The sequence below is a fragment of the Mobula hypostoma genome, chromosome 13, assembly GCF_963921235.1.
Source record: "Mobula hypostoma chromosome 13, sMobHyp1.1, whole genome shotgun sequence".
Classification (NCBI taxonomy): Eukaryota; Metazoa; Chordata; class Chondrichthyes; order Myliobatiformes; family Myliobatidae; genus Mobula; species Mobula hypostoma.
Window position 1 is genome coordinate 53,103,475 of NC_086109.1, and position 27,089 is coordinate 53,130,563.

Genomic DNA, 27,089 nt, shown 5'->3' on the forward strand with positions numbered 1-27,089 from the left:
TTCAGCATTTTGTGTGCATTACATTGGATCTCTGGCATCTTCAAAATCTCTTGTGTCCCAAAATAGGTCCCTATGGAACACCAGTGGTCACTGACCTCCAGGCTTAATATGTTCCATCTACTACCACCTTCTTCCTTCTATCAGCAAGCCAATTCTGTATCCACACATGTATAGTTCCCTGGATTCCATGTTGCTAACTTTTTGAATGAGTCTCCCTTAGTGAACCTTATCAAACGCCTTACTAAAATGTACATTCACTCCATCCACTGCTCTACCTTCATTAATATGCTTTATCGTATCATCAAAAATGCTATCAGGCACATGAGGCATGACCTGCCCCTCAAAAAGACCTGCTTACTATCCCTATCTTTTTCCAAATGCTCATCAGTTCTGTCTCTAAGACAGAATAATTTGCCCACCAGTTAAGTAGGACTCACTGGTCCATAATTTCCTTGGTTATAAGATCATAAGTCCAAAACACATAGGAGTAGAATTAGGCCATTCAGCCCATCAAGTCTGCTCTGCCATTCCGTCATTGATGATTCCGGATCCCACTTAACCCCATATATCTGCCTTTTCACCATATCCTTTGATGCCCTGATGAAACAGAAAACTATCAACTTCACCTTTAAATATAACCATGAACTTGGCCTCCATCATAGTCTGTGGCAGAGCATTCCACAGATTCACTAATCTCAGGCCAAAAAAATTCCTCCTTGCCTCTGTTCTAAAAGGTCACCCCTCAATTTTGAGGCTGTACCCTCTAGTTCTGGATACCCCACCATAGGAAACATTCTCTCCACATCCACCCTATCTAGTCCTCTCAACATTCGGTAGGTTTCAATGAGATCCCTCTCACATTCTTCTAAATTCCAGCGAGTGTGGGCCCAAAGCTGCCCAATGCTTCTTATATGTTAGCCCCTTCATTCCTGGAATCATCCTCGTGAACCTCCTCTGGACTCTCTCCAATGACAACGCATCCTCTCTGAGACACAGGGCCCAAAGGTCCTGGTGGGGGTCTACACTGCCAGCAGGGCTGCTGGGGAGTTCTGGTGCCCCTTCCAGAGGAGGCCCTGTTTGTGTGAGACAAGAGACAGAGCACCCAGAGTGTCACTCCCTTCCTTCAGCCTCGCTGGGTTAAGGGTGGCCAAGCGCCAAGTTACTATATGAGGAACATTTGGCAGCTCTTGGGCTGTATTCCCTTGAGTTCAGGAGAATGAGGGGGGATCTCATAGAAACATTTTGAATGTTATAAGGCCTGAACAGATTAGATAAGTCAAAGTTATTTCCCATGGTAGGGGAATCCAGGACAAGAGGGAACAACTTCAGGATTTTGAATGGAGATGCAGAGAAATTACTTTTGTTAGAGGGTGGTAAATCTGTGGAATTTGTTGCCACAAGCAGCTGTGGAGGCCAAGTCATTGGGTGTACTTAAGGTAGAGATAGATAGGTTCTTGATTAGCCAGGGCATCAAAGGGTATGGGGTGAATGCAGGGGAGTGGGGATGACTGGAAAAATTGGATCAGCCCACGATTGAATGGTGGGTCAGACTCGATGGGCCAAATAGCCTACTTCTGCTTCTATATCTTACGGTCTTATGATGCCAGCTAGTCCCGGTGCGGCACGACTACCTTCCGCCGCTCAGGCAACCACACCTTATATGCCACGTCGGAGATGCGGTCAAGCACTTCTCCCGGCTCCTTCCAGTGGCTTCTTCTGGGAGGGGTAGTAAACCCATACTGGGGTACCACCATGTACTGCTGTATTTGTGCCCTAGACTGGCGGCCTGGCCCCTTCTGCGATGTGCAAGTATTGCAGCAGTGCATGAACCGCTCCACGTTCTGACTGTACCCAGGCCAGTAGAAGTTTTCATGCAGCCTGCCCAATGTCTTTGCAGCTCCAAGATGGCCAGCCCCCACCAGCCTGTGCACCGACTGCAGCACCATGGTGTGGAGCCTCCGGGGGACCCCCAGCTGCAAGATATTTCTGTCACCATCAGACACCTGCCACCACCTGAACAGCATCCTGTCGAGGTCCTCCGGCATTCCCCACTGAGAGTATAGGTCTCTTGAGCCAGGGTGGAGACCTCTGCCCACTTCGGCTGTCGTTTCACACTCAGCCATTCACTTACCTGAGCCAGCACAGGACTGCTCGTTTGTTCACTGCGCAGCTGCTGGTAATCCATAGCGGGGAGGTCGCTGGCTGTCACCGTCACTTGCCCCTGGTTCAGCTGTGTTGCATTGGGCCCCTCCAGGGTCTGCTGCACGGCTGCGGGCCGCTGTGTGACCGACCGGTACTGGTGGTTCTCGGCTAGTTTGCCCTCATGTTTCATCTTTTCCCTTCTTGTAGCTTTTTTAGTTGCCTTTTATTGGATTTTAAAAACTTCCCAATCATCCAACTTCCCACTCACTTTTGCTCCCTTAAATGCCATTTTCTTGGCAGTTACACAGTCTTTAACTTCCCTTGTCAGCCACAGTTGCCTCCCACTGCCATTTGAGAACAACTTCTTCTGTGGAACATATCTATCCTGCGCCTTGTGAACTATTCCCAGAAGCATCAACCACCTCTGCTCTGCCACCATCCCTGCTAGTATCCCACTTGAATCCACCTAGGCAAGCTCCTCTCTCCTTCCTCTGTAATTCCCTTTATTTTTTTGTGATACTGATACATGAGATTTATGCTCTTCCTTCTCAAACTGCAGTACCATTCAATCATATTATGATCACTGTCTCCTAAGAGTTCCTAAGCTCCCAAATAAGATCTGGTTTATTACACCTAATCTAAGATAGCCTTTCTCCCAGTAGGCTCAAGCGCAAGCTTCCCTAAAAGCCATCTCATAAGGATTCATCAAATTCCCTCTCTTGTGATCCAGCACCAACATAATTTTCCCAATCCACTTCCATATTGAAGTCCCCCATTACAATTGCAAGATTACCCTTATTACGTGCCTTTTGGAGCTCCCCTTGCAATCTCAACCCCACATCTAGGCTACTACTTGGAGGCCTATATATGATTCCCATAATGGTTTTTTCATCCTTGTAGTTTCTTAACTCTACCCACAAAGATTCCTCTAACCCTATGTCTCCTCTTTCTAAGGATGAAATTCCACCTCTACAAACAGAGACACACCACCACCTTTGAAACAAAGTATATCCTTTGATGTTAAGTTCCAAGCTATGACCCTCTTTCAGCCACGACTCAGTGATGCCCATAGCGTCATACCGACCAATCTCTAATTGCGCCACAAGTTCTTCCACCTTATTCTGAAGGCTACACACATTTAAATACAGCACCTTCCATCCTGCATTCTTCATCTTTTGAGTTTTGCATCTGTGGTACAATTTAACTCTTTGCTCTGTCTGCATTTGTACCCGTTCATTAGCTTGTTCTTCCTTACGTTCATGTTATATCCATCATCTATCTCCTTGTAAACCCTCTGGCTCATCCTCTGCTCTATCATACTGGTTCCCACCCCCCTGCCATATTAGTTTAAGGCACTCACAACAGCTCTAATAAACCTGCCCAGAAGAATATTTGTCCCCTTCAGATTCAAGTGCAACCTGTCCCTTTTGCACAGGTCACACCTGCCTCAGAAGAGGTTCTAATGATTCAGAAATCTGAATCCCTGCACCCTGCTCCAATTCTTCAGCCATGCATTTATCCTCCACCTCACTCTATTCCTATCCTCACTGTCGCGTGACACAGGCAGCAATCCCAAGATTACTACCCTTGAGGTCCCACTTCTCAGCTTCCTTCCTAACTAACTGTATTTTGTTTCAGGACTTCCTTCCTTTTTCTGCCTATATCCTTCGTACCAATATGTACCACAACTTCTGGCTGCTCATCCTCCCTTTTCAGGGTATTATGGGAGCATCCTCTGGCACCTTGGAGACAAACTACCATCAGAGTTTCTTTTTAGCATCCACAGAATTGCCTATTTGTCCCCCTAACTTTCAGGTCCCCCTATTACTGCTGCCATCCTCTTCAGTTCCCTACTTCTCTGAGCCACAGGCCAGACTCAGGTCCAGAGGCACGGCCACTGTTGCTTCCCCCCAGGTAGGTTGTCCCCTCTAACAGTACTCAAAATGCAGTACTTAGTTTTGAGGGGGACAGCCATAGGGATGCTCTTCACTATATGAAGTTCTTCCTGTAGCTCCCGTCCATCACCTCTTCACTTTCCCTCTCAAGCTGAGGGTCATCGAGCTGCAATTCCATTTCCCTAACTCAGTCTCTAAGCAGCTGCAACACGATGCACCTGGTGCAGATGTGGCCATCGGGGAGGCTGGTAGTCTCCTGGATAACCCACATCTGATGCCCAGAGCAGAACACTGACCCTGAAGACATACCCCCTATTCTCTCAAGAGTTAAATAAGGAAAAAGGACTGAACTTAGCTGCTTACCTTGCTGCCGCCTATTTTTGCCAAATCCTTGCTCCCTACTCCCTTCGTGAACAAATGAGTAACATTTGCCACCCTCCAATCATCTGGTATTACTCCTGCATTCAGTGAGGATCACTGCCAAAGATGCAGCAATTTCTTCGCTTTCCAGCACAACCCATTTCTTTGCATGAGTTGACATGCTCAGGCATATCAGATAGAAAATTTGGCAGAGAGTTGGCAGATGGAATTTACTTTTGACAAATGTGAGGACGTCAAATAGGGATATGATATCTACAGTAAATAATATGGCACTAAGGAATGTTGATGAACAGGGAGAACTTGGGATTTAAAATCCATTGTTGCCTGGAAATAGCAACATAGTGAAGAACGCATATGACATGCTTGTCTCCATCGGCTGGGACATAGAATATACAAGTTAGTACATAGTAATGCAACTTTACAATACAATCATTAGGCCACAGTTGGAGTATTGTTGCACTAGAGAGAGTGCAGAGGAGATTCACCGCTGTTGCCTGGATTGGAGGACTTCAGTTCTGGGGAGAGAATGGTTTGTTTTACCTGGTGAAGGCTGAGTGGTGACCTGATAGAAGTAAATAAAGTTATGACAGATACAGATTGTAAGACAATTTTTCACGTATTAGGGAAGGAAGGAGTTTTAGAGGGAATCTGACAAGTAAGTTTTTATTACACCAGGCGTAGTTGATATTTCAACTGAACAGTTAGTGGAGATGATGAAATGAGATTTAAAGGCAAGTTATAAAGGCATTTAAACAGTCACTTAAATAGGTAAGGGCATGGAGGATATGGCCTAATATGGGTAAATAGGATTATATCTGATGAACTAAAAGGTGGGTTTAAAGGCCTGCTCTATGCTTTTCAACTTTATGGATCTATTAGGTTTCATTCACCTTTAAAGTACTTTTTTTTTTGTCATTCTGAGGCTGAATTTCTGTTGCAGTGAAAGCATTTGGCTGCTGCTTCTGACTTGCAGTGTAGTCTTCTACGTGAGGGTTGTCTGAGTGCAAACAGCCCACTGCACTCCAACCACAGCTCTCACAGCTGGTGAGGAATCCTCCCCAGGCCCAACAGCTGTCAAAGCATCAGTCTCGCTGACTAAAAAAGATTTAGCCTTAAGACCTGATTGAAAATTTGAAAATAAAAAAAATGCTGTAATATTTGTAACATTTAAAATACTAAAATTCTTCTTTGTTTTGCTAAAATAAAATTAAAACATTGATAGTAAGTATTTTCTAAAAAGTAGCTCCATTTCCTCCTGACAGCAAATGTCTTCCATCCATCTGGCAAAAGACTGCTGTAAGTTCCCTCTGGCCTGGGCTCAGTGAACAAACTTTCTCTCTAAGACCCGAGAAGCTTGAAAAGTTCACACTGTCTCACATTGGTGCAACAAAGGGGCAGAATCAGCAACCACCAACTCGGAGCCACAGCAATGCTAGAGGCAGATGATTCAAACTCATGCATATGCTAGTACAAACAGCCCTGGCATCACAATGAAAAATAGAGTCAAAAATGTAATGTAGAACATAGAAGCAGTCCCTTTATTAGTGCTTACCATCATTCCTAATTATTCTAATCCCACTTGTTTGCATTAATTCCATATCTTCCTATGCACTGTGCATTTAAGTATCTGTACAGATAGCTGTTAACTGTTGTTACTGTTCCTGTCTCCACCACCATGTCTGGCAGCTTGTTCCATATACCACCTACTCTCTGTGTGAAATGTTTACTCCTCAGGTCCTTTTAAACCTCCTCCTTCTCACTTAAACCTATGCCTTATAGTATATTTCTCTACCAAGACTAACACTCTGACCACCTACCCTATCAGTGCTTCTCATAATTTTATACATCTTTCAGCTTCCTTCACTCTGGTAAAACAGTCCCTAGCTATCCAATTTCTCCTTGTAACTCAAGCAAAATCTTTTCTGAACTCACTCTAGCTTAATCTTACTTTGTGTAGCGTAGTGACTGGAACTGCACACAATATGTAGGTGCTATCTAATCAACATTTTGGAGAATTTTAACATGATGTCCCAACCTTTGTACTAAACACCTCACCAATGAGGTCAAGCAGACCATATGCCTTTTTCACAAACCTGTCTACCACTGTCCAGGAACTGTCATTGTATCCCTAGCTCTCTCTGTTTCAACAACACTCACCAAAGCACTGCCATTAGTGTGTTTAACTTCCCAAGATACATCACTTGACTTCAATATATTCTGCCATTTCTTGACTCACCCTGGATTCCATGTGGGACCTGGTCAAAGGGTTTGCTAAAGACCCATCCAGATGGCCTCATTGCCTCATCAGTTCTCTTGGTCACTTCTTCAAAAATCTGTATCAAACTTGTGAGACATAATTTCCCAAGCACAAAGCCACGCTGTCTTGTCTTTCCGAATGCAAATAAATCCTATCCCTCAGAATCCTCTTCTGTTACTTTCTCACTACAGCCATACTGGCCTGGAGCTCTCTGGTGTGTCTCTGCTTCCCTTCTTGAATAAGAGCAATTGCTTATTCCCCTGAACTCATTAGCTTCAACCTCTTTCTCTGTGGAAATAGAGAGAAACATTTATTTAATATCTTGCCCACATCCCCTGGCTCCATAAGTACTCCATGCTGATGCTCAGGGGACCTACTGTTTCCTTAACTATCTGTTTCCCTTTAATATACACACATAATTTTCTAAGATTCTCCTTTATTTTATCTCATCACCTGCTCTGGCCCTCCGAATTTCCTTCTTAAGTGTACTCCCACATCTTTTACACTCTTCATGGGGCTCAGCTGATCCCAGATGCTGATATCTAATAGATGTCTCCTTTTTCCTCAATAACCCTCATAAACCAAGGTCTCTTAATTCTGCCAGCCTTGTTCTTCACTGCAGCAGGAACATCCTGGCCTCACTTTTAAATCTTTCTCACTCCTCCTGGCTCACTTTTAAATCTTTCTCACCTGTTTAACTCGCACTTCCCAGTGGGTGTGGCATGCTTGTATAGTGGTTAGCATAACACTATTACAGCACCAGCAACATTGGTTTAATTCCGGTCGCTGTCTGTAAGGAGTTTGTACTGTACATTCGCCCCATGACCACTAGGTGCTCCAGTTTCCTCCCACATTCTAGCAGGTCAATCGTTTACATGGGTATACTTAGGCGGTGCAGACTCACTGGACGCAAGGGCCTGTTACTGTGTCATATCTCTGGATTTTTAAAAAATTAAATTACTTAAATTTCTCTTTACTTACTAACAGCCTTTTTAGAAACTAGCCTTACCCTTATTTAGAATATTAAGTTGCTTATTCCAATCATTTTCTGTGACTCTTGTATGAAATTTGGCAAAATTAGCTCAGAGGTTGGAAGCAGTCGATGGTGGTTGAAGTGAGATTCTCAGAATGGAGGGTGTGACTCGTATTTGATAATGTTCTCCATGGTCGACTCATTCAGAAAGACAGTAAGCATGGGATCCAGGGTAACTTGGCTGTGTGGATACAGAATTGGCTACCCACAGATGGAGTCTATTTTGCCTGGAGGTCAGTGTCAAGTGATGTTCCACAGGGATCTGTTCTGGTATCTCTGCTCTTTGTGATTCTTATAAATGACTTAGATGAGAAAGTGCAAACAACAGGAATTCTGCAGATGCTGGAAATTCAAGCAACACACATAAAAGTTGCTGGTGAACGCAGCAGGCCAGGCAGCATCTCTAGGAAGAGGTGCAGTCGACGTTTCAGGCCGAGACCCTTCGTCAGGACTAACTGAAGGAAGAGTGAGTAAGGGATTTGAAAGTTGGAGGGGGAGGGGGAGATCCAAAAAGTGGATGGTTAGGTTAGTCAGTTTGCAGATGACATGAAGGTTGGTGGAGTTGTAAATAATGTAAAAGGTTATCATAGGTTAAAAGAGGATATTGACAGGATGCAGAGCTGGGCTGAGAAGTGGTAGATGGAGTTCAAACCAGGGAAGTGTGAAGTGATTCATTTGGAAGGTTGAATTTGATAGCAAGGTTAATGGCATGATTTTTCACAATGTGGAGGAACTGAGGGATCTTGCACTCCATGTGGACCTTTTCAGAATGGCAGGCAGTGACTAGTGGGATACTGCAAGGCTCAGTGCTAGGACCCCAGTTGTTTACAATATATATTAATGACTTATATTGGGGAATTAAATGCAGCACCTCCAAGTTTGCAGATGACACAAAGCTGGACGGCAGTGAGGAGGATACTAAGAGGATGCAGGATGACTTGGATAGGTTAGGTGAGTGGGCAAGGTCATAGCAGATGCAATTTAATGTGGATAAATGTGAGGTTTCCACTTTGGTAGCAAGAACAGGAAAACAGATTATTATCTGAATGGTGGCCGATTAGGAAAAGGGGAGGTGCAACGAGACCTGGGTGTCATTGTATACCAGTCATTGAAAGTGGGCATGAAGGTAGAGCAGGCGGTGAAAAAGGTGAATGGTATGCTGGCATTCATAGCAAGAGGATTCGAGTACAGGAGCAGGGAGGTACTATTGCAGTTGTACAAGGCCTTGGTGAGACCACACCTGGAGTATTGTGTGCAGTTTTGGTCCCTAATCTGAGAAAAGACATTCTTGCCATAGAGGGAGTACAAAGAAGGTTCACCAGATTGATTCCTGGGATGGCAGGACTTTCATATGATGAAAGACTGGATTGACTAAGCTTATACTCGCTGGAATTTAGAAGATTGAGGGGGGGGGATCTTATTGAAATGTATAAAATTCTAAAGAGATTGGACAGGCTAGATGCAGGAAGATTGTTCCCGATGTTGGGGAAGTCCAGAACGAGGGGTCACAGTTTAAGGATAAAGGGGAAGCCTTTTAAGACCGAGATGAGGAAAAACTTCTTCACACAGAGAGTGGTGAATCTGTGGAATTCTCTGCCACAGGAAACAGTTGAGGCCAGTTCATTGGCTATATTTAAGAGGGAGGTGGATATAGCCCTTGTGGCTAAGGGGGTCGGGGGTATGGAGAGAAGGCGGGTACAGGGTTCTGAGTTGCATGATCAGTCATGATCATACTGAATGGCGGTGCAGGCTCGAAGGACTAAATGGCCTACTCCTGCACCTATTTTCTATGTTTCTATGTTTCTATATGCATTGATCTTTCAAAGTTGCCGCGTAAGTTGACAGGGTGATTAAGGTGTATGGTGTACTGGCCTCGGTTGGAATTCCAGAGTTGCAAGGTAATGTGGCAGCTCTATAAAATCCCTAGTTAGAACACACAAGGAATGTTGTGTACAGTTCTGGTCACTTCATAATAGGATGGATGTAGAAGCAATAGATGGGGTGCAGAGGGAATTTACCAGGATACTGCCTGGATTAGAAAATTATAGTGAGTGTGTGGAACAGGTCGCCGGCGGTGGTGGTGGAGGCAGATATGATAGGATCTTTCAAGAAACTTCTGGATAGGTACATGAAGCATAGAAAAATAGAGGGCTATGGGTAACCCTAGGTAATTTCTAAGGTAAGGACATGTTTGGCACAGCTTTGTGGGCCGAAGGGCCTGTATTCTGCTGTAGCGCTCTATGTTCCAAGTTAAGGTTATCATAGATTTCAAGAGGACCCCAAATAGTTAGGGAAGTGGTGGGAATGGTCATCAATATCTCATTGGATCTATCTTAGGTCCAACTGTTTGATGCATTCAAACAGCAGATAAGCTAGTGGGTGCATGTCATTAGGAGTTTGAGGAGATCTGGTATGTCATCAAAGACTTTTGGAAAGTAGAAAGAGGTAGATAGAGTGATAGTAGATAGTAGATAAATAAAAGCCATTTAGCTCACTGCCCTTCATCAGTCGAGGCATTGAATATAGGAGTTAGGATATTGTGTTGCAGTCACTGGTTAGGCTGCACTTCCAGTGCTGTATAGAATTTCAGTCACCCTGTTGAAGGAAAGATGTGGCTAAATGGAAAGAATGTAGAAGAGATTAATAAGGATATTGCTGGTACTGGAGGGCCTGTGCTATAGGGAAAGGTTGGCCAGGCTAGCTATTGATTCATTGGAACATAGGAGAATGTCGGGTGACCTTATAGAAATAATTGACATTATCAGAGGCAGAGATAATGGGGATGGTAAAAGTCTTTTCCTCAGGGAAGGGGGTCCATATCTAGGGAGCATAGGCTTAAGGTGTGGGTGGAATGATTTAAAAGGGACATAAGGGCTAACTTTCTCCACACAGAAGGTTGTGAGTATATGGAACAAAGCAGAGGCATGTACAGTGGTATCATTTACAAAGCACTTGGATAGATACATGAAGGGTCAGAGGTTAGAGGATTATGGGCCAAATACAGGAAATTGGGACTAGCTTGGTGGACACCATGGATGGCGTGGACAGGCTGGGCTTGTGTCCATGTAATATTAAATCTCATATAGTTATGCTCACTGATCCCAAAATACTCTGCCAATGCCACATCAACCAGTTAGCCAGCCTCATTTCCTTTGAGGTTCAGTGTAGCTCCTTTCTGTCATAGGGCCACACTGCATCAGAAAACCTTTCTTGATGCATTTAATAAACTTTGCTCCATCTAATCATTTAGCACTATAGCTGTCGCTGTGAACATTAGGGAAGTTAAAAACTATCAGCTATAACAACCCTGACTCATAATCTTTTGAAAATCAAATTCAAAAAACACTGAAAGAATTGAATCCGTAGGAGTGCCAAGAGGCCAAAAAATACTCTTTTGATATGCTTTACTTTGCAAATGGCTTTGCATGAAACTCCACAAATAATGTTCTACCAGTTATAATTTTAAAATGAATGAATAAACCTTTATTCTACACTACTACCAAAATGGCATTTCTGCCATGTTGAGTTTCTGAAAATGGAAACATGGCCCTTCACAGGTGCTGGGTCTGCAGAGTGTGCATGGCATGAGATGTGAATGGAATGAAATAAGGAAGCATCTGTTTATTATTTCTTTCTGCACTTAGTCTGGTATTTTGAGTTGATGTAGCATAATCGATACACGATATCCGAGTAAGTATTGGCTTACAGGGTTCAAGATTCAAGTTTCAAGATTGTTTAATGTAATTTCTAGTAGAGAAGTATAAAGGAGAATGAAATAATTGTTACTTTGGATCTGATACAACCCATAAAACAACACAATAAGGTAAAGAACACAATAATAAAAACACAATAAATATAAATACACAAGATAACTTATATACATAGATTGACTGTATGTACATAAGTGATCCTAGGCCTTATCTCTGTATATAAGGGGACTCCGACAGGAAATGTTAAAGTAGTAGAAAATGTGAGGGAGGGGGTGTTAATGCGTGGAGGTGTTGATCAGCCTCACTGCTTGCAGAAAGTAACTGTTTCTGAGGCTGGTGATACTGGCATGGTTGCTATGTAGCTTCATCTCTGATGGGAGTGGGACAAACAGTTCATGAGCAGGGTAGTTCAGATCCTTCATGATGGTGCTGCCCTATGTCCTTGATGGGGAGTTATATATGTCCTTGATGGTGAGTAGTCTGGTACCGGTCATACAGTGAACAGTTTTGAGTACCCATTGTAGAGCTTTCCTGTACACCACATACAGTGAACAGTTTTGAGTACCCATTGTAGAGCTTTCCTGTACACCACATACAGTGAACAGTTTTGAGTACCCATTGTAGAGCTTTCCTGTACACCACATACAGTGCAGTGATGCAGCTTGTTAGGACTGCTCTCTTCTGTCCATCTGTAGAATGCCGTGAATTTGATGTTCATCGTCCACCTCTCTTCAGCCTCCTTGGAAAGTAGAAGCATCGGTGAACTTTCTTATTCAAGCAGGATGTGTTCTGGGATACGAGAGTTTGTGCAAGACGTGCACTTTCAAGAGTTTGAAACTGCTCATTGCTCTTCTACCACCTCTCACATTCATTTTTCATATTTTTAAAGTAATTTTCTGATTATTAAGCCTCAGTTTAAGTTGTAAGACTATCTACAGCTGTTAAATATTATGAATTATTTTGAATAACGAACTGAGGAAAGCAATTACTACCAGATATATCAGACCTGTTTTGCAGGAGTAAAGAAAGCAGTCAGTACTAACTGCAACTATTAACACCTGGTTGGATAGTGAGTCATAGCCTTGCAAGTTCTATGGAGCCAGAGAACAGTGGGGCAGTGGGTTTGGGGGTGTGGGGGCAACTAGTCCTTGCCTTTGCTGGAAGAAATGTCACCAAATGGTAGACTGGATGTGTCAGTCATGTGAGTCAACCATTCCAAGAGTGGGGAAAAGGTCAATGGATTTCTCTTGTTAAGAATTTCAGAGATTCAACTGGCTCCACTGGACTGTCCTCAGGGTATTACAATGCCCAAAGGACCTTCCATTGGGAAGGACCAGTCATATAACAATGATATTGACACATGGGCAATGTGGATGTAACAGAGTCAACTGCCTGGCCCACTGCAGCTAATCAAATCATGATGTCACTTCATCGCTATAGCCACCCAGGTTAGTTGTATATTAACTCCATTTGCTGATGCGCCTATCATAATACTTTAAATGAATGTCACTCATGTATTGCAATGTTAAATTTATCTGAACTTACTATTAAGAAACAATAGATTTGGCATAAAATATTTCCCAAAAAATGTGAAACAAAATGAGGCTTTTTTTTAAACATCTGCTGCCCTAAATGAAGTGCCTCAGTCCCATCCAATCACTGACTTTTCATCAACTGAATGGAAACAAAGAAAGCAAAAGCCAAGTAATGATGTGTATGGTGGGTTTTGTTATAATATCCAAACACTTACTGTAAAAGCAAATGGTAGAATTCTTCCATACAGACCTGTGTGTGCCTTGACCCAAAAGGTCAACTGTACATTTCCTTCCACAGACACTGTCTAACCTGCTGAGCTGCTCCAGCACTTTGTCAGCTGGTGGCTTTCTCTGCCACACAAAGCTCATTACATCCCTCAAATTTATGAAGTTTCATAGTTTTTGGGGAATCAATTAAGAGTTAAACTGAATTATGAATTCACGAACAATGGCCAATTCATATTATCTTCAGATTACCTGTAACATTTCAATATGTTTTTAGTAAATTCCACACATTGCTGTTCATCATGATGCTATGACCTCACACTGGGTGTTTGGAGGGCAACTTTCCAAAATTACGATTCTGCTGATTTTATCAACAGTCATCAATCTTTGGTTAGAGAGATTTACTTAACTTCAAAACAAATTCTTATTCCTTACAGGTATTAGCCAACATAAAATGGCGTAGAATGCTAAAACATGAGGCACTCACTAAATATATTACAGCAAGGGAAACGTCAGGGGGACAACTAAAAGTCACTCGTTTTTCTCACCTATGTACAAAAACTTGTGTTTTATTTGTTTTGCAGAGAGAAAAATTTATAAAACTCTTGGATCAGTTGCACAATTCTCTGAGGATTGACCTATCTAAATATAGGGTAAGTGTGGAGAAAATGAAAAATGATCTGTTCCAAAACTGGTTACACGTTACTGAGTAAGATTTTTTTAAATCGTAGTTCCAGTTTCTTCACATCCTAGGGATTTCTCCTCCTCTTTGTTTTACATCCAACTCTATGTATATGCATATGTATATGTATATACATACAATATATATTTGTCTGGTTGTGTTTTTAACAATATTCTGTATGTGTTTGTATATGTGAGGACTGGGCCTCAAAGCTACGATTCACCTAGCGGGAGTCAGGTATCAGGCTCAGGGCTGGGGTTCAAAGCCATGGGTTCACCTAGCGGGAGTCAGGTAGCAGGGTAAGGACTGGGCCTCAAAGCCATGGATTCACTTGGCGGGAGTCAAGTAGCAGGATAAGGACTGGGCCTCAAAGTCATGGATTCACCTAGCGGGAGTCAGGTATTGGGGTGCGAACTGGACCTCAAAGCCAAGGTGTCACCTAGCTAGTGTCGGGGGCCAGTTGACAGATGGTATCGGTGGGCAGGGCTTCGCGAGGGGAGTGAGAGGGGAGGTGGGTGTCTCAGGACCCTTATTATATGATTGTGATCTTCTGTGTGTGACTGTTTGTAATGTGTCTTTGCACCTTGACACTGCTTTGTTTGGCTGTATTCATGAGCTTTCATATATGGTTAAATGACAATTAAACTTGAATTGAATTAAGTTGTGTGTTACTGGTTAGAGAAGTCACAGAGCTATCAGTTTCTGCACCAAGACTACACAGGCTTGTCTAGACAACTCAGAAATGTTGGCCATTTATTTGCATCTCATGCTTTCACCAGAAGTTTTGAGTCAGTTCATAAGGAAGGAGTGCTGTGGAAGATCTGTTACTGAGCGTTGCTGCCTTCTTGTGCTTCTGTTCTTGACTTTTGGGTAGACATAGGAAAGTCTCACCTGGGTGTAGGTGAATATCCTGAGCTAGGACTGAAAATGCGGATTAGGATCAAACCAAGGCCAGGGGTCAGGAACATGGGCAGATGAGAGGCTGGAGTAAGGAACAGGTACTCAGCTAGCCTGATGAGCTTGAGTTTAGAGTGCAGTCGGGAACAAGAATGGGAGGTTGGGTGAGCAGGGTGAAAAGGAAACCACCATTCCTGTGTTTGAGCCTGTTCATGTGTGTCACTGTGTGTGTGTGCACGCACATATGACAAATAGGTGTGCACATGCCAGTTGTATATATGAGCATTGATTGTCATTTGGCAAAGTTTGATCTCTCCAGAATAATCCTGAGTCCGATGAAATAGATGGTGGGGCAGGTACAGGGAGGGGTGCGGGCAACATTGAGGATGCAGGGAGCTGGCAGAAGGACTTAGACAAATTAGGGGAATGGACAAAGAATTTGCAAATGGACTATAGTTCAATAAAGAATATGGTCATGCACTTTGGTAGAAGGATAACGGTGTAGACTGCTTTCTAAATGGGGAGAATATTCGGAAATCAGAGGCTCAAGGCGATTTAGAAGTCCTTGCAACACACGCAAAATGCTGGTGGAACGCAGTAGGCCAGACAGCATCCATAGGAAGAAGCACAGTCGATGTTTCAGGCCGAGACCCTTCGTCAGGACTTGTGCAGGATTTCCTGTTGGTTAACTTGTAGGCTGAGTTGGTGAAAGGAAGGCAAATGTTATGTTAACATTTATTTTGAGAGGACTAGAATATAAAAGCAAGGATGTAATGCTGAGTCTTTATAAGGCACTGATCAGACCACATTTGGAGTATTGTGAGCAGTTTTGTGCCCTTTACCTACGAAAGGATTTGCTGGCAATGGAGAGGCTAGAGGAGGTTCACAAGAATGATTCCAGGAATCAAAGGGTCAACATATGAGGAGTGTTTGATGGCTCTGAGCTGTACTTGCAGGAATTTACAAGAATGAGAGGTGTTCTCATTGAAACCTATCAAATATTTAAAGGCCTAGACAGAGTAGATGTGGAGAAGGTGTTTCCCATAGTGGGGTGGTGTAGGACCACAACTCAAAATAGAAGAACGTCCCTCTAGAACAGAGATGAGGAGGAATCTTTTTAGCCAGAGGGTGATGAATCCGTGGAAGTTATTGCCACAGACAGCTGTGGAGGCCAAGTTATTGGGTATATTTAAAGCAGAGTTTGATAGGTACTTGATTAGTAAGTGCATCAAGGGTTATGGGGAGAAGGTAGGAGAATGTGGTTGAGAGTAATAATAAATCAGTTATAATGGAATGGCTAAGCAGATCCGATGGGCCAGATGATCTATTTTTGCTCCTATGCCTTCTGGAGATTGATTTGGATGCTGGAAATGTAAGTATACTTTAAGTGCAAATGGCTTTAGCATAGATAAGTATCACCATTAGCATGGACTGGCTGGGCTGAAGACTTATTTCTATAATGTATATTTCTAAGTATGATAGATGCTGACTAGAGTAGTGGGCTCACTATATAAAACCTGAAGGGAGCTGGTGCATAATAGCCACAAACAGTAAAGAAAACAACGAACAGGCAATTTCCACACCTTAACATAAAGTTCAGAACGTGAAATACCAGGATCTTCATGGATAATCTCCAACATGAGAGGGCTGAATGCTGCCCTACTATCATAATTCATTCACTTTTACATCAATGTGACCACATTGAGTGTGACATGAGGAACAGGAGATACCAGACTAAAGATAAACCAGTAGGACACTATGGTGGGGAAAAGCAGAAGGGTTAATACCATCTCCATGGAATGAACTTCACCAGAAAGAATAAATTAAGTTGGCATCTCAGCAACTTCTCATGAGGAATTAGTGGATTCATTTTATGAGCTTTTGCCTCATTCTAACAAGGCAGTAATGTGCTGCAGTCATTATGCAGTCACCTCAACCATGGGACATTCAGGTGAACCCAAGGAGTTCTAAACAAAAACAGTCATGAGTTGAGAGTTAAAGGGCAAAAGTTTAGGGGTAACATGAGGGGCGATTTGTTTACCTAGAGAGTGGTAGCTGTGTGGAACGAGCTTCCAGCAGAAGTGATTGAGGCAGGTTCGATGTTGTTATTTAAAGTTAAATTGGATAGCTATATGGACAGAAAAGGAATGGAGGGTTATGGGCTGAGTGCAGGTTGGTGGGACTAGGTGAGAGTAAGAGTTCGGCACGGACTAGAAGGGCCGAGATGGCCTGTTTCCGTGCTGTAATTGTTATGTGGTTGTTATATGGTCCTGATCCACATTCCATGGGGAGACAAGCTGATGTCCTGGATGATTTCAAAGCCAAGGAACAGGTGCACAGGTTTCAAGGTGTGATCAGTAAGACTAGTTTAGTGGCACTGTCTGGAATTCCCTGCCTGTGTACATTCCAACAACAACCAATCGGGGCTTTTCCTAACAGGAATTGGATTGGGGCTAAAAGAAAGATTACAATTTGCAGGGTTATAGGGAAGGTGTATAGAATTAGGACTGTCTGGAATACTCTAGGTGGTGCTGTCATGACTTTCAGATGAATTATCTCATTTTCCAAAGTAATGCTACAAGGCTGCTGAGCTTGGTTCAGACCTGTGTCATGTAAGTATAGCAGACACTGAATAGAGGAATCTTTATGAAATGGTGGACGAAAAATATTTCATTGCTGCCCAGATGCTATGCTGAGCTACTTGTTGGTAATTCACATTCTACTAAGTTAATTAGTCAGCTTGGTACATTGGCCTTCATAAATCAAAAGTTTTGAGTACAGGAGATGGGATGTTACGTTGAAAGGACCTGGATTAATGATTATTGGCAGGAGTTATATTTAACCAGAGGTTATGCTCATTCTCACATCTGGATGTTGCAGACAACTTAGAAAAATAAGGGGCTATGGGTAAGCCTAGTAATTTCTAAGGTAGGGACATGTTTAGCACAACTTTGTGGGCCGAAAGGCCTGTATTGCGCTGTAGGTTTTCTATGTTTCTAACAATAATATTTATTTTCTTTCCCAAATTCAGCACGTGCTGAGTTCTGAACTATGTCAGAGGTTGTTCTCCATCTACCTAGATTATCTGGGATTGGAGTTACCAATGCATGATCCGTAGGTTCTGTTAACCTTTATGACAGTCCGGTGACATTACAATCATATCTTACAGAACAGACGTTCAGAATTTATTTACCCTAAGTACCGACTCCACAAACATGATGCTATTTCAATTCACACATCATTTATCCAGGCCTCTAAGATTCCTATTGAAACAGTTTAGCTTCTGTACTGCTGTATCAATAAATCTAAACTCACCCTGCAATAAAATGGTTCAAACATTTTAATAAACCAGCAGCCACTGCAAAACACAGTGGGAATGCACCTTCCAACAGCCACTGACTATCAATCATACACCCCACCCTCACTATGTTCCGTCTCTAGACCCACAAACCAATATCCAGCATTGGGACATTTTGTAATGTGAGGCAAAGTGATAAAAAAAAGGCAAGAACTTGCATTGTGTACAGTATATCCTTTATTAACCTCAGGATGTCCTAAAGCACGTCACAATGTGATGTTAAATGTCATCTCATTGCATAGATAACTACACAAACAAATGATAGTGAATAAATGTTCATGAGTACAAAATGCCCACAAACATCCTAAGCTGCACTTTTTAAAAATATTTAACAATTTCCAGCATTTCAAATTTGTTAAACAAAGTATCATTTTCCTAGGATAATTTCCCAGCAAGTAATCCGGAAAGGCTGCAAGACCTGAAGTCAACGGTGGATCTTTTGACCAGCATTACCTTTTTCCGTATGAAGGTATTATACCTAAAGTGCCATTATATTGAAGGAGGTTCACTAATTATTTTAACAAAGGCAACTGTAGTCATTTTTTCACAACAAAAGTTTGGTAATTCACACCACCTCATGAATTCTTCTGCATTATTGTTTAGCACCCCATCAGTTTGTTTAAGTGCCTTGGATCTATTTAAAAGTGCTGTCTGCAACACTAGATTACTATAGAACTTGATGTATCACAGAGTGCTATTTACAGGTGGTCATTTGCTCATGCAATCTCAACACATCTAATATGTTGTGAAAGAATGAATTACTGTATATATTATGGTTAATTCTATTACTAAGCATCTTTTGTTAATTTTTTCTTTTTGGATTTGCAGCTCTATTGAAATGTGGGGTAAATTTTAATCTCCCAAAACATGTACTTTTGAATGGGCTTGTTTGTTAAGATTCTGAACTCCCTTCCACATGGAAAGATGACCTGGTGTTGCGTAAGAAGGTCTCAGGCATCAGGTCATAGTCAGGGGACAGAGGGCTTTGGGATAATCAGCAGTTAGAAGCCATACTGAAGGTAGTGGCCTAGATCAGTTTGGCTATCTAACCCCATATTACTGCCCTCCTATCCATTTAGTGGAGGTAGGATATATGCAGGCAACATACATCAAAGTTGCTGGTGAACGCAGCAGGCCAAGCAGCATCTATAGGAAGAGGCGCAGTCGACGTTTCAGGCCGAGACCCTTCGTCAGGACTAACTGAAGGAAGAGTGATATGCAGGCAACCTGTTTTCTCCCAAGTACTCCACTACAGTACAGCAATATCGCACAGGAACAGACCCTTCAGCCCAAAATATCTGTGCCAAGCATGATGCCAAATTAAACTAATCCCTCCATGTAGGAAAGCAACCACAGCTCTTCCTTCATCAAGCACCTCCATCATCTCCTGGAAAAACTCATATCAAGTTAGTAAATCACAATTTGGCTGCACAAAGCCCTGCCAGAATTGGGATATCAAGAACCACAGGACATAGGTTTAAGGTGAGAGAGGAAATACTTAAGAGGAACTTAAGGGGCAATCTTTTTACACAAATGGTGGTATTTATGTGGAACGAGCTGCCAGAGAAGGCGGTTACAGTAACAACTTTTAAGACAGCTGGACAGGTCAGTGGATTGGAAAGACTTAGAAAGTTATAGGGCAAGGGCGGGCAAATGGGACTAGCTTGCTTGGGGCATCTTGGGTGGCATGGAGTGTTGGGCCAAAGGGCCTGTCTCTATGACTTTACGAATCTATTTCTGAAATGCTGTCTGATTTCAGCTTCCTAAACCTTTCATGTGCTTCCTTTTCTTTTTTTGACTAAATTTACAACTCCTCTCATCATACAAGGTTCCTTTAGCTTATCATCTTTGTCCTTCCTTCCTACTGGAACATACCTGTCCTGAATTCTAGTCAGATGATTTTTAAATTAATTCCAAATGTTGTATGTTGACTTAGTAACAGCTGCTCCCAATCTACTCTACCAAGCTCCTGTCTAATATGCTGCAATTTGCCTTGCCCCAGTTTAATATTTACTCACTGATTCTAGACTTGCCTTTATTCATCACTATCTTAAAACTTAAGGAGTTAATTTCACTGCTTCCAGTACATTCTCCACCGAAAAATCACTCATCTGACCAAGCTTGTAATATATCATTAGTGACTTAATTTGAAATACAATTGGAATTTGAATCTTTAGCTTTACCACAAATGCTGACTTCATGCATACATTACCACTCCATAACTTGATCAAAAATTTGCTTATTTACACATTTGCATTGCAATATTAAGGTTCAATGAATATTAATAATTACAGGTTCAAGAACTTCAGAGCCCTCCTAGAGCAAGTTCTGTGGTGAAAGATTGTGTCAAAGCTTGCCTGGACTCAACATACAAATATATTTTTGACAACTGCTATGATCTATATAACCAGTTGCTGGACCAGGTAATGGAATTTTATGTTTTTTAAAGTTTCAGTATTTAACAATTGACTGGAGCATCCAAGCCATGTGTAAAATATAGTTCATTGCTACAACCAGTGACCAAGATCTTTAGTTGTGTATTTAATTACAGGTGTAACATCTCATTATTAGGAAACATTTTATTTCAAGTAACATTTTACTGAAGGTATTGTTTGAATAAGCATCTATAATTTTTTCAGCACATCCAGCTAGTGGAGAGATTCACTGATTAGCTACATGATAACCGCCTTTATAGGCACCAAACTAAATATAGATGACAACACACACACACACACACACACACAATTCTGAAGGAACTCAGCAGACCAGACAGCATCAATGGAAAAGAGTTAATAGTTGACATTCTGGGTCAAGACCCTTCATTAGCCCTGATGAAGGGTCTCAGCCCGAAATGTCAACTGTTCTTGCTCTTTTCCATAGATGCTGCCTGGTCTGCTGAGTTCCTCCAGCATTGTGTGTGTGTTGCCTTGGATTTCCAGCACCTGCAGATTTCTCGTGTTTGTAAATATAGAAGACTCCGTTGTTACAGAAATCTAGCAACGAGTTGTTATTTCTCTCACAAATAAAATATACCAACATCATAACCAAATAGAGGTTGAACTGAAGCATCTGTGAGACTTTCATGCTTGGAGGAAGAAAGCAGCCACAAAGAATTCTCCAGATAGTGTGGCCTTTGCCCATTAGAAAAGAGAAAGGAATAACTTTATGTCTGTGGTGAAGGGGAAAGTCACAACCTCAACACTGGTGAATTGCAACGTATTGTGTGATGTCGGATGTCAGAAGGGAACAGGGCGTGAGAATGACATCACCTCATCAGCTTCATTGAACATAGAATACTGGACAGTACAGCAGAGGACAGGCCATTTGGCTCGCCATATTGTGCCACACTAATTAAACTAGTAATCATGTGCCTGGGAAAATAAGGCTGGCTTGTTAGAAACTGAAACTTAGTTAAACAAAGGGCCGTATGATGAACAGATAGGAATTGCTTTATTATTGTCACATGTACTGAAGTACAGTGAAAAACTTGTTTTGCGTACTGTTCATACAGTGCAGTTCATTCATTCATTATGAGCTGTGTCATATTTTGAGGATAATCATGGTCTTTCCATGACCTTGATTGTTCTTGGCAAGAACAGTGCAGTATAGAGTACATTAGCGTAGTACAAAGTAAAACAACAACAGGATGTAGAATGAAGTGTAACAATGACAATAAGGCACCAGATCATAACAAGGTAGATTATGAGGTTGAGTCTATCTCTTGACTGGTTCCTTAATATGATTGGATGGCTCTTCACCATACAATCTACCTCATTACGATCTTGTTTACCTACAGTTTATTCTACATGGTTTTTCTTTACTTTCTTCTGCCTCAGTGCTCTGTGTAATGCTTTCATCTGCATGAATAGTATGCAAGACAAGCTTTTCACTGTATTTTGGCATATGTGACAATAATAAACCAATTCCAATAGGGAACCATTCAATGTATTGTAACAGTGAGATGGAAGCTGCCTTTGAGCCTGTTGGTACATGCTTCCAGGCCTTTGTATCTTCTGCCAGATGGGAGAGAGTATGTCCAGGATGGATGGGGTCTTTAGTTCCTCTGCTTTCTTAAGTGAGGCACTGAGAAGGATAGACAGAGCCCATGGAGTGGAGGCTAATGTCATTGATGTGGTGAGCTATGTTCAAAACTCTGCAGTTTTGTTTTGTGTTTACTTATAGAAGAGTTGCCATACCAAGTTGTTAGGCACCTAGATAGGATGCTTTCTATAGTACATCAACAAATCTTGGTAAGGGTTGAAAGGCACTTGCCAAATTTCTTTATTCTCTTGATGGAATGAGGTGTTTGTGAGTTTTATTGGTTCTTGGTGTCTATGTGGTTAGGCTAGGACAGGCTGTTGGTAAAGTTCACTCTGAGGAACTTGAAGCTCTTAATCCTCTAAACCTTACCAAAGTTGATGAAGACAGGAGCATGTGCACTATTCTCCTTCCTGAAGTCAGTAACCAGCTCTCGTTCTGCTGATATTGAGAAAAGGTTGGTAGCTTGACACCATGTTACGAAGCTCTTTATCTCCTTCCTGTACTGCATCTGTAAATGTCACACCACCCTTTAAGAAGGGAGGGAGGCAAAAGACGGAAAAATACACACCAGTTAGCCTGATTTCAGTGGTTGGCAAGATGCTAGAGTTCAATATTAATGATGAGGTTTCAGTGTACTTGGAGGCACATGATAAAATCTGTTGAAATTAGTATGGTTTCCTTAAGGAGAAAACTTGCCTAACCAATTTGTTGGAATTCCTTGAGGAATTAACATGAAGGGTAGACTATGGAGAGTCGGTGGATGTTGTTTATTGGATTTTCAGAGGGCCATTGACAAGGTGCCATACATTAGGTTTCTATATTAGATGAGTAGTACAGGAAAGATACAAGCAGGTAGAGAATATGGGTGGACTGGCAGGTGGAAAACAGTAGGAATAAAGGGGCCTTCCTGGTTAGCTTCCAGTGACAAGCAGTGTTCTTTGGGTGTCGGTGTTGGGATGCTTCTTTTCACATTATGTCAATCATCTGAAGGGCGGAGTTGATAGCTTTGTGGTCAAGTTTGCAGATGATACAAAAACAGGTAGTGTTGAGGAAGCAACAAGTCTGCAGAAGGACTGAGACATATTAGAGAAATGGGCCAAGAACTGGCAGATGGAATACAATGTAGGGAAGTGCATAGTCCTGCACTTTGGTAGAAGGATTAAAGACAGACTATTTTCTAAATGGAAAGCAAATTCAGAAATATGAGGTGTAAAGGGACTTGGGAGTCCTTGTGCATGATTCCCTAAAGGTTAACTTGCAGGTATTAAGGCAGACAAATGCAACGTTACCATTCATTTTGAGATGACTAGAATATAAAAACAAGGACACATTGCTGAGGCTTTATAAGACATTAGTCTGACTGTACTTGGAGTAATGTGAGCAGTTTTGGGCCCCTAAGAAAGGATGTGCTGGCATTGGAGAGGGTCTAGAGGTGGTTCACGAGAATGATCATGGGAATGAAGGGTTAACCTATGGGAAGTGCTTGATAGCTCTGGGCTGGAGTTTATAAGAATGAGAGGGGATCTCACTAAAACCTATCGAATATTGAAAAGCCTAGATGGAGTGGATGCAGAGAGGATTGTTCCAAAAGTGGCTTTTAGAACTAAAGGCCACAGCCTCAGAATACAAGGATGTCCCTTTAGCCAGAGGGTTTTGAATCTGTGGAATTCATTCCCACAGTTAGCTTTAGAGGCCAAGCCCTTGGGTTTATTTAATGTGGAGGTTAATGGGTTCACAATTAGTAAAGGTGTCAATAGTTAAGGGGAGAAGGCAGAAGAATGGGGGTGAGAGGGAGAGTAAATCGGCCATGATCGAAATGCAGAGCAGATTCAATAGGCTGAATGGGCTAATTCTGCTTCTTCTATATGTCTAATATTCTTATGGGCTCATTGTTATTTGAGATATATCCCATTATGGTGGTATCACCTGCAAACTGATGAATGGAGCTAGAGCAGAATATGGCCACACAGTCATGAGCTTACCGTGAGTACAGTAGGGGACGGAGGACACAACTTTGTGAAGCACAAGTATTGAGAATAATTATGGCAGAAATGCATTTACACATTAAGTGCAGAATTCCAGGATTCTGACCTAGTAATGCTGGAAGGGCAGATGATAGTACTGTGCTGTGCTTTATATGAATCACGATGTATTGACTAGTTGTTTTGTGCAATTTTGCAAGATGAAAATTATTGTTTTAAGTAGAAAATCAATATTATTTAATTATTCGTAACAAGCTTGTTCCACAAACAATACAAATGACTCTAATGCTGAAAATTAGAAAATGAGGTGATTTATTATTATAACATTTGTACTTGTAATTTTAAAACTTTATTCCTGGACAGAAGCCATTAGACTGATTTACATATGAGTACAACTCAAACCAAAAATTTCTATTTATAGCAATGACACATCTATCACTTATTTATTGCATTTTAGTGTGAATTAAACACTTTGCATTTATCTGTCATATGCAAGTCGAGTGATAATGTACCTCCACATCCCAGAGGGCAATATTTATTCAATCGAGACTGAGCAATGATGCTTTGTAAATCTTCAGATTTATTCAATAAGAGAGCTACCAGATGGACCAAGATCAATTCCAGAAGAAGTAATTTTAAGATTGATACTTGCAAGTCCAACTAGTAACTACCAGCCTGCTAAAAATGAGTTGCTTGTTACTTTGGTATTGGAAGAGTTCAGAGAATGGCTATAAGGCTCGTAAAATGTCACAGTTTATCTAGTGTAAGAGTTGGAAGTTGGTGATAGCACAATGAAAGAAAGAGCCTAAAAGTGCACAATTTAGAAAACTGAAGCAATGTTATTGGATATACTGAGCCATGTGGGACTCATATTATCCTTCATACATGTTGTAAGATAGTGTAGACCAGATTGCTCTGAATTCCAATTTATGTCAAATATCATGTCAGAATACCACCTCTCCCAAGTGCAAATCTTGCTAAACCTTGCCAATGGCAAAACAGTGTCTCAACATGTTGGATGTCCTCCCTATAACTAGAGTAAGGTGAGGAATATGCACAGCTCAGCATATTAAATGTGATCACAGCCAACTCACTGGAGTTTGCTTTCACATAAAGCCTACAATCACTCTTGCCTTTAGTAGCCATGCAGGTTCAGGCTTTGCTCTGACATACTGAGACATTCTCCAGGCCTTGCTACAAAATGAAGGGCTGTGATTGGCACATTGGCTTCTGATGGCAGGTCCTGAGGACCCACACTTCATCACCATTATAATCTTTTGATAGGATTTAAATAATGAAACAAATACAAACATGCAAAAATATCTTTCAAACATACAAGTTATTAAAATTAATTCTAAATGAAAGACTAAATCAAATAACAAGTAACTTCCTAACTATCTGTTGTGATTCCATTCAGACAACGTACAACATTATGTTTGCCGGTGTAAAGCTGAGGGGTCAGATACAAACTATGGATGGTTTCAGCACTGAAGCATGCAGGTGTGGAAATCAGAGTTGAGTTAATCTCACACTACAGCTCTCCCGAAGCATGAGGAGATTTTGAAGACCATGCTGGTGATAGAAAGCGTATTGAACACTTAGTGTATTTTCTGAAATTTTATATAACTTCCCTGTTTTTGGCACAGGGCATCAGAAAAACTTTCCTCTATCTTTTGAAAACTGAAATGGCATATAGTTTAAATCTTATGGAAGTTGATAAAATTGGACAGTAGATGGGTAATCCCATATTGTCAATTTTGCACAATCAATAAAAGTTTAGATTTGCTATTCACAATTTCAAAGCTCATTTCCATCAGAATTGCCATTTCAGAAGTCCAAAGTGCCAGGAAACAGCCAATTTACAAAATCACTGGATCATTCTCACTCCACAAGCAAATCTAGTAAATGTTTTAATTTTTATGTTATAAAAATGAATCAGGCAATGATATTGTTTGTAATATGTAAATAAAAGTCAAATTACATTCATACATCTTTCCTCTTTTATTTCAAAGCATGAAAATGCTTTGGAGTTCCTTAGACAAGAGTCAAAGAGCATGAAAACAGGCCCTTTGGCCCAGTGTTCCATGTTATCTAAGATTCCCTTCTAACCTATTTGCTCACGTTTGGCCCATATCCCTCCAGAGTCTTCCTATTCATGTACCTGCCCAAGTATTGTTTAATGTTGTTAATGTACCTGCCTCACCCACTTCTCCTGGTAACTTATTCCATATATACTGACCAACCTCTGCATTAAATTAATTTGTCTCACAGGCTCATCCCTGTCACCCTAAACCTATGTCCTCTCGTTCTTGATTCTTAGTTTTAATTTAAATTACATTTCTTCTTTACCTCTTGATTTAATTCAGGCAATAGCTTGAATTATTTTTAATTCTCGAAGTATTAATTTCACGCAGGACCACATCTCAGCTGAACAGTAGCTGAGAAGAATAGTTATTTAAAGTAGTTTGAGTACCTTGTATTCTTGTCAGCATTCTTGTCAAACGTAACATTTGGTCCAGAAGTTATAGAGTAAAAATCTTTAAGCATGATTTGTCTGCAATATCACACTTACAATAAGTCTACATCTCAAGTAAACAAGCCACTTGGCTTCGGAAGTAGCACAGGGTACTTGATGAAATGTCAATTGTGTCATTTTATCCCAAACGAATATTATTCATGACAAATTAATTACTATTCAGTATCCTGAAATTTCTCCTATCATTATTAAATTTTCAGGTCATGATTTGAGAATCTCTGGTCAATTTATGCAAGTTATGATTTAATAGTATTTGGGACTATTACATAATAGGTGTCTTTTTCCTATGGTCACAGTTTAAGGTGAACACCAGCCATTTTATACCAATTGAAAACTGTATTTTTTCACTATGTGAAATGAATCAAAGTCCTTTAGTTTAGATTCTCCAGAATAATGTCTTCATACATTTATCTTC

General features: G+C 41.4%; 1 protein-coding gene across 4 annotated transcripts in view; it reads left to right on the forward strand.

The window, feature by feature from the left end:
- LOC134355592 (protein unc-13 homolog A-like) overlaps positions 1–27,089 on the forward strand; it is a 1,022,883-nt gene that overhangs the window by 762,886 nt on the left and 232,908 nt on the right. For all 4 annotated transcript variants that reach the window (XM_063065696.1, XM_063065695.1, XM_063065693.1 and 1 more), the window contains 3 exons: positions 13,763–13,831; positions 18,495–18,584; positions 20,410–20,538. In XM_063065696.1, the coding sequence (XP_062921766.1) occupies positions 13,763–13,831; positions 18,495–18,584; positions 20,410–20,538 (288 nt within the window). The remainder of the gene's footprint in view (positions 1–13,762; positions 13,832–18,494; positions 18,585–20,409; positions 20,539–27,089) is intronic.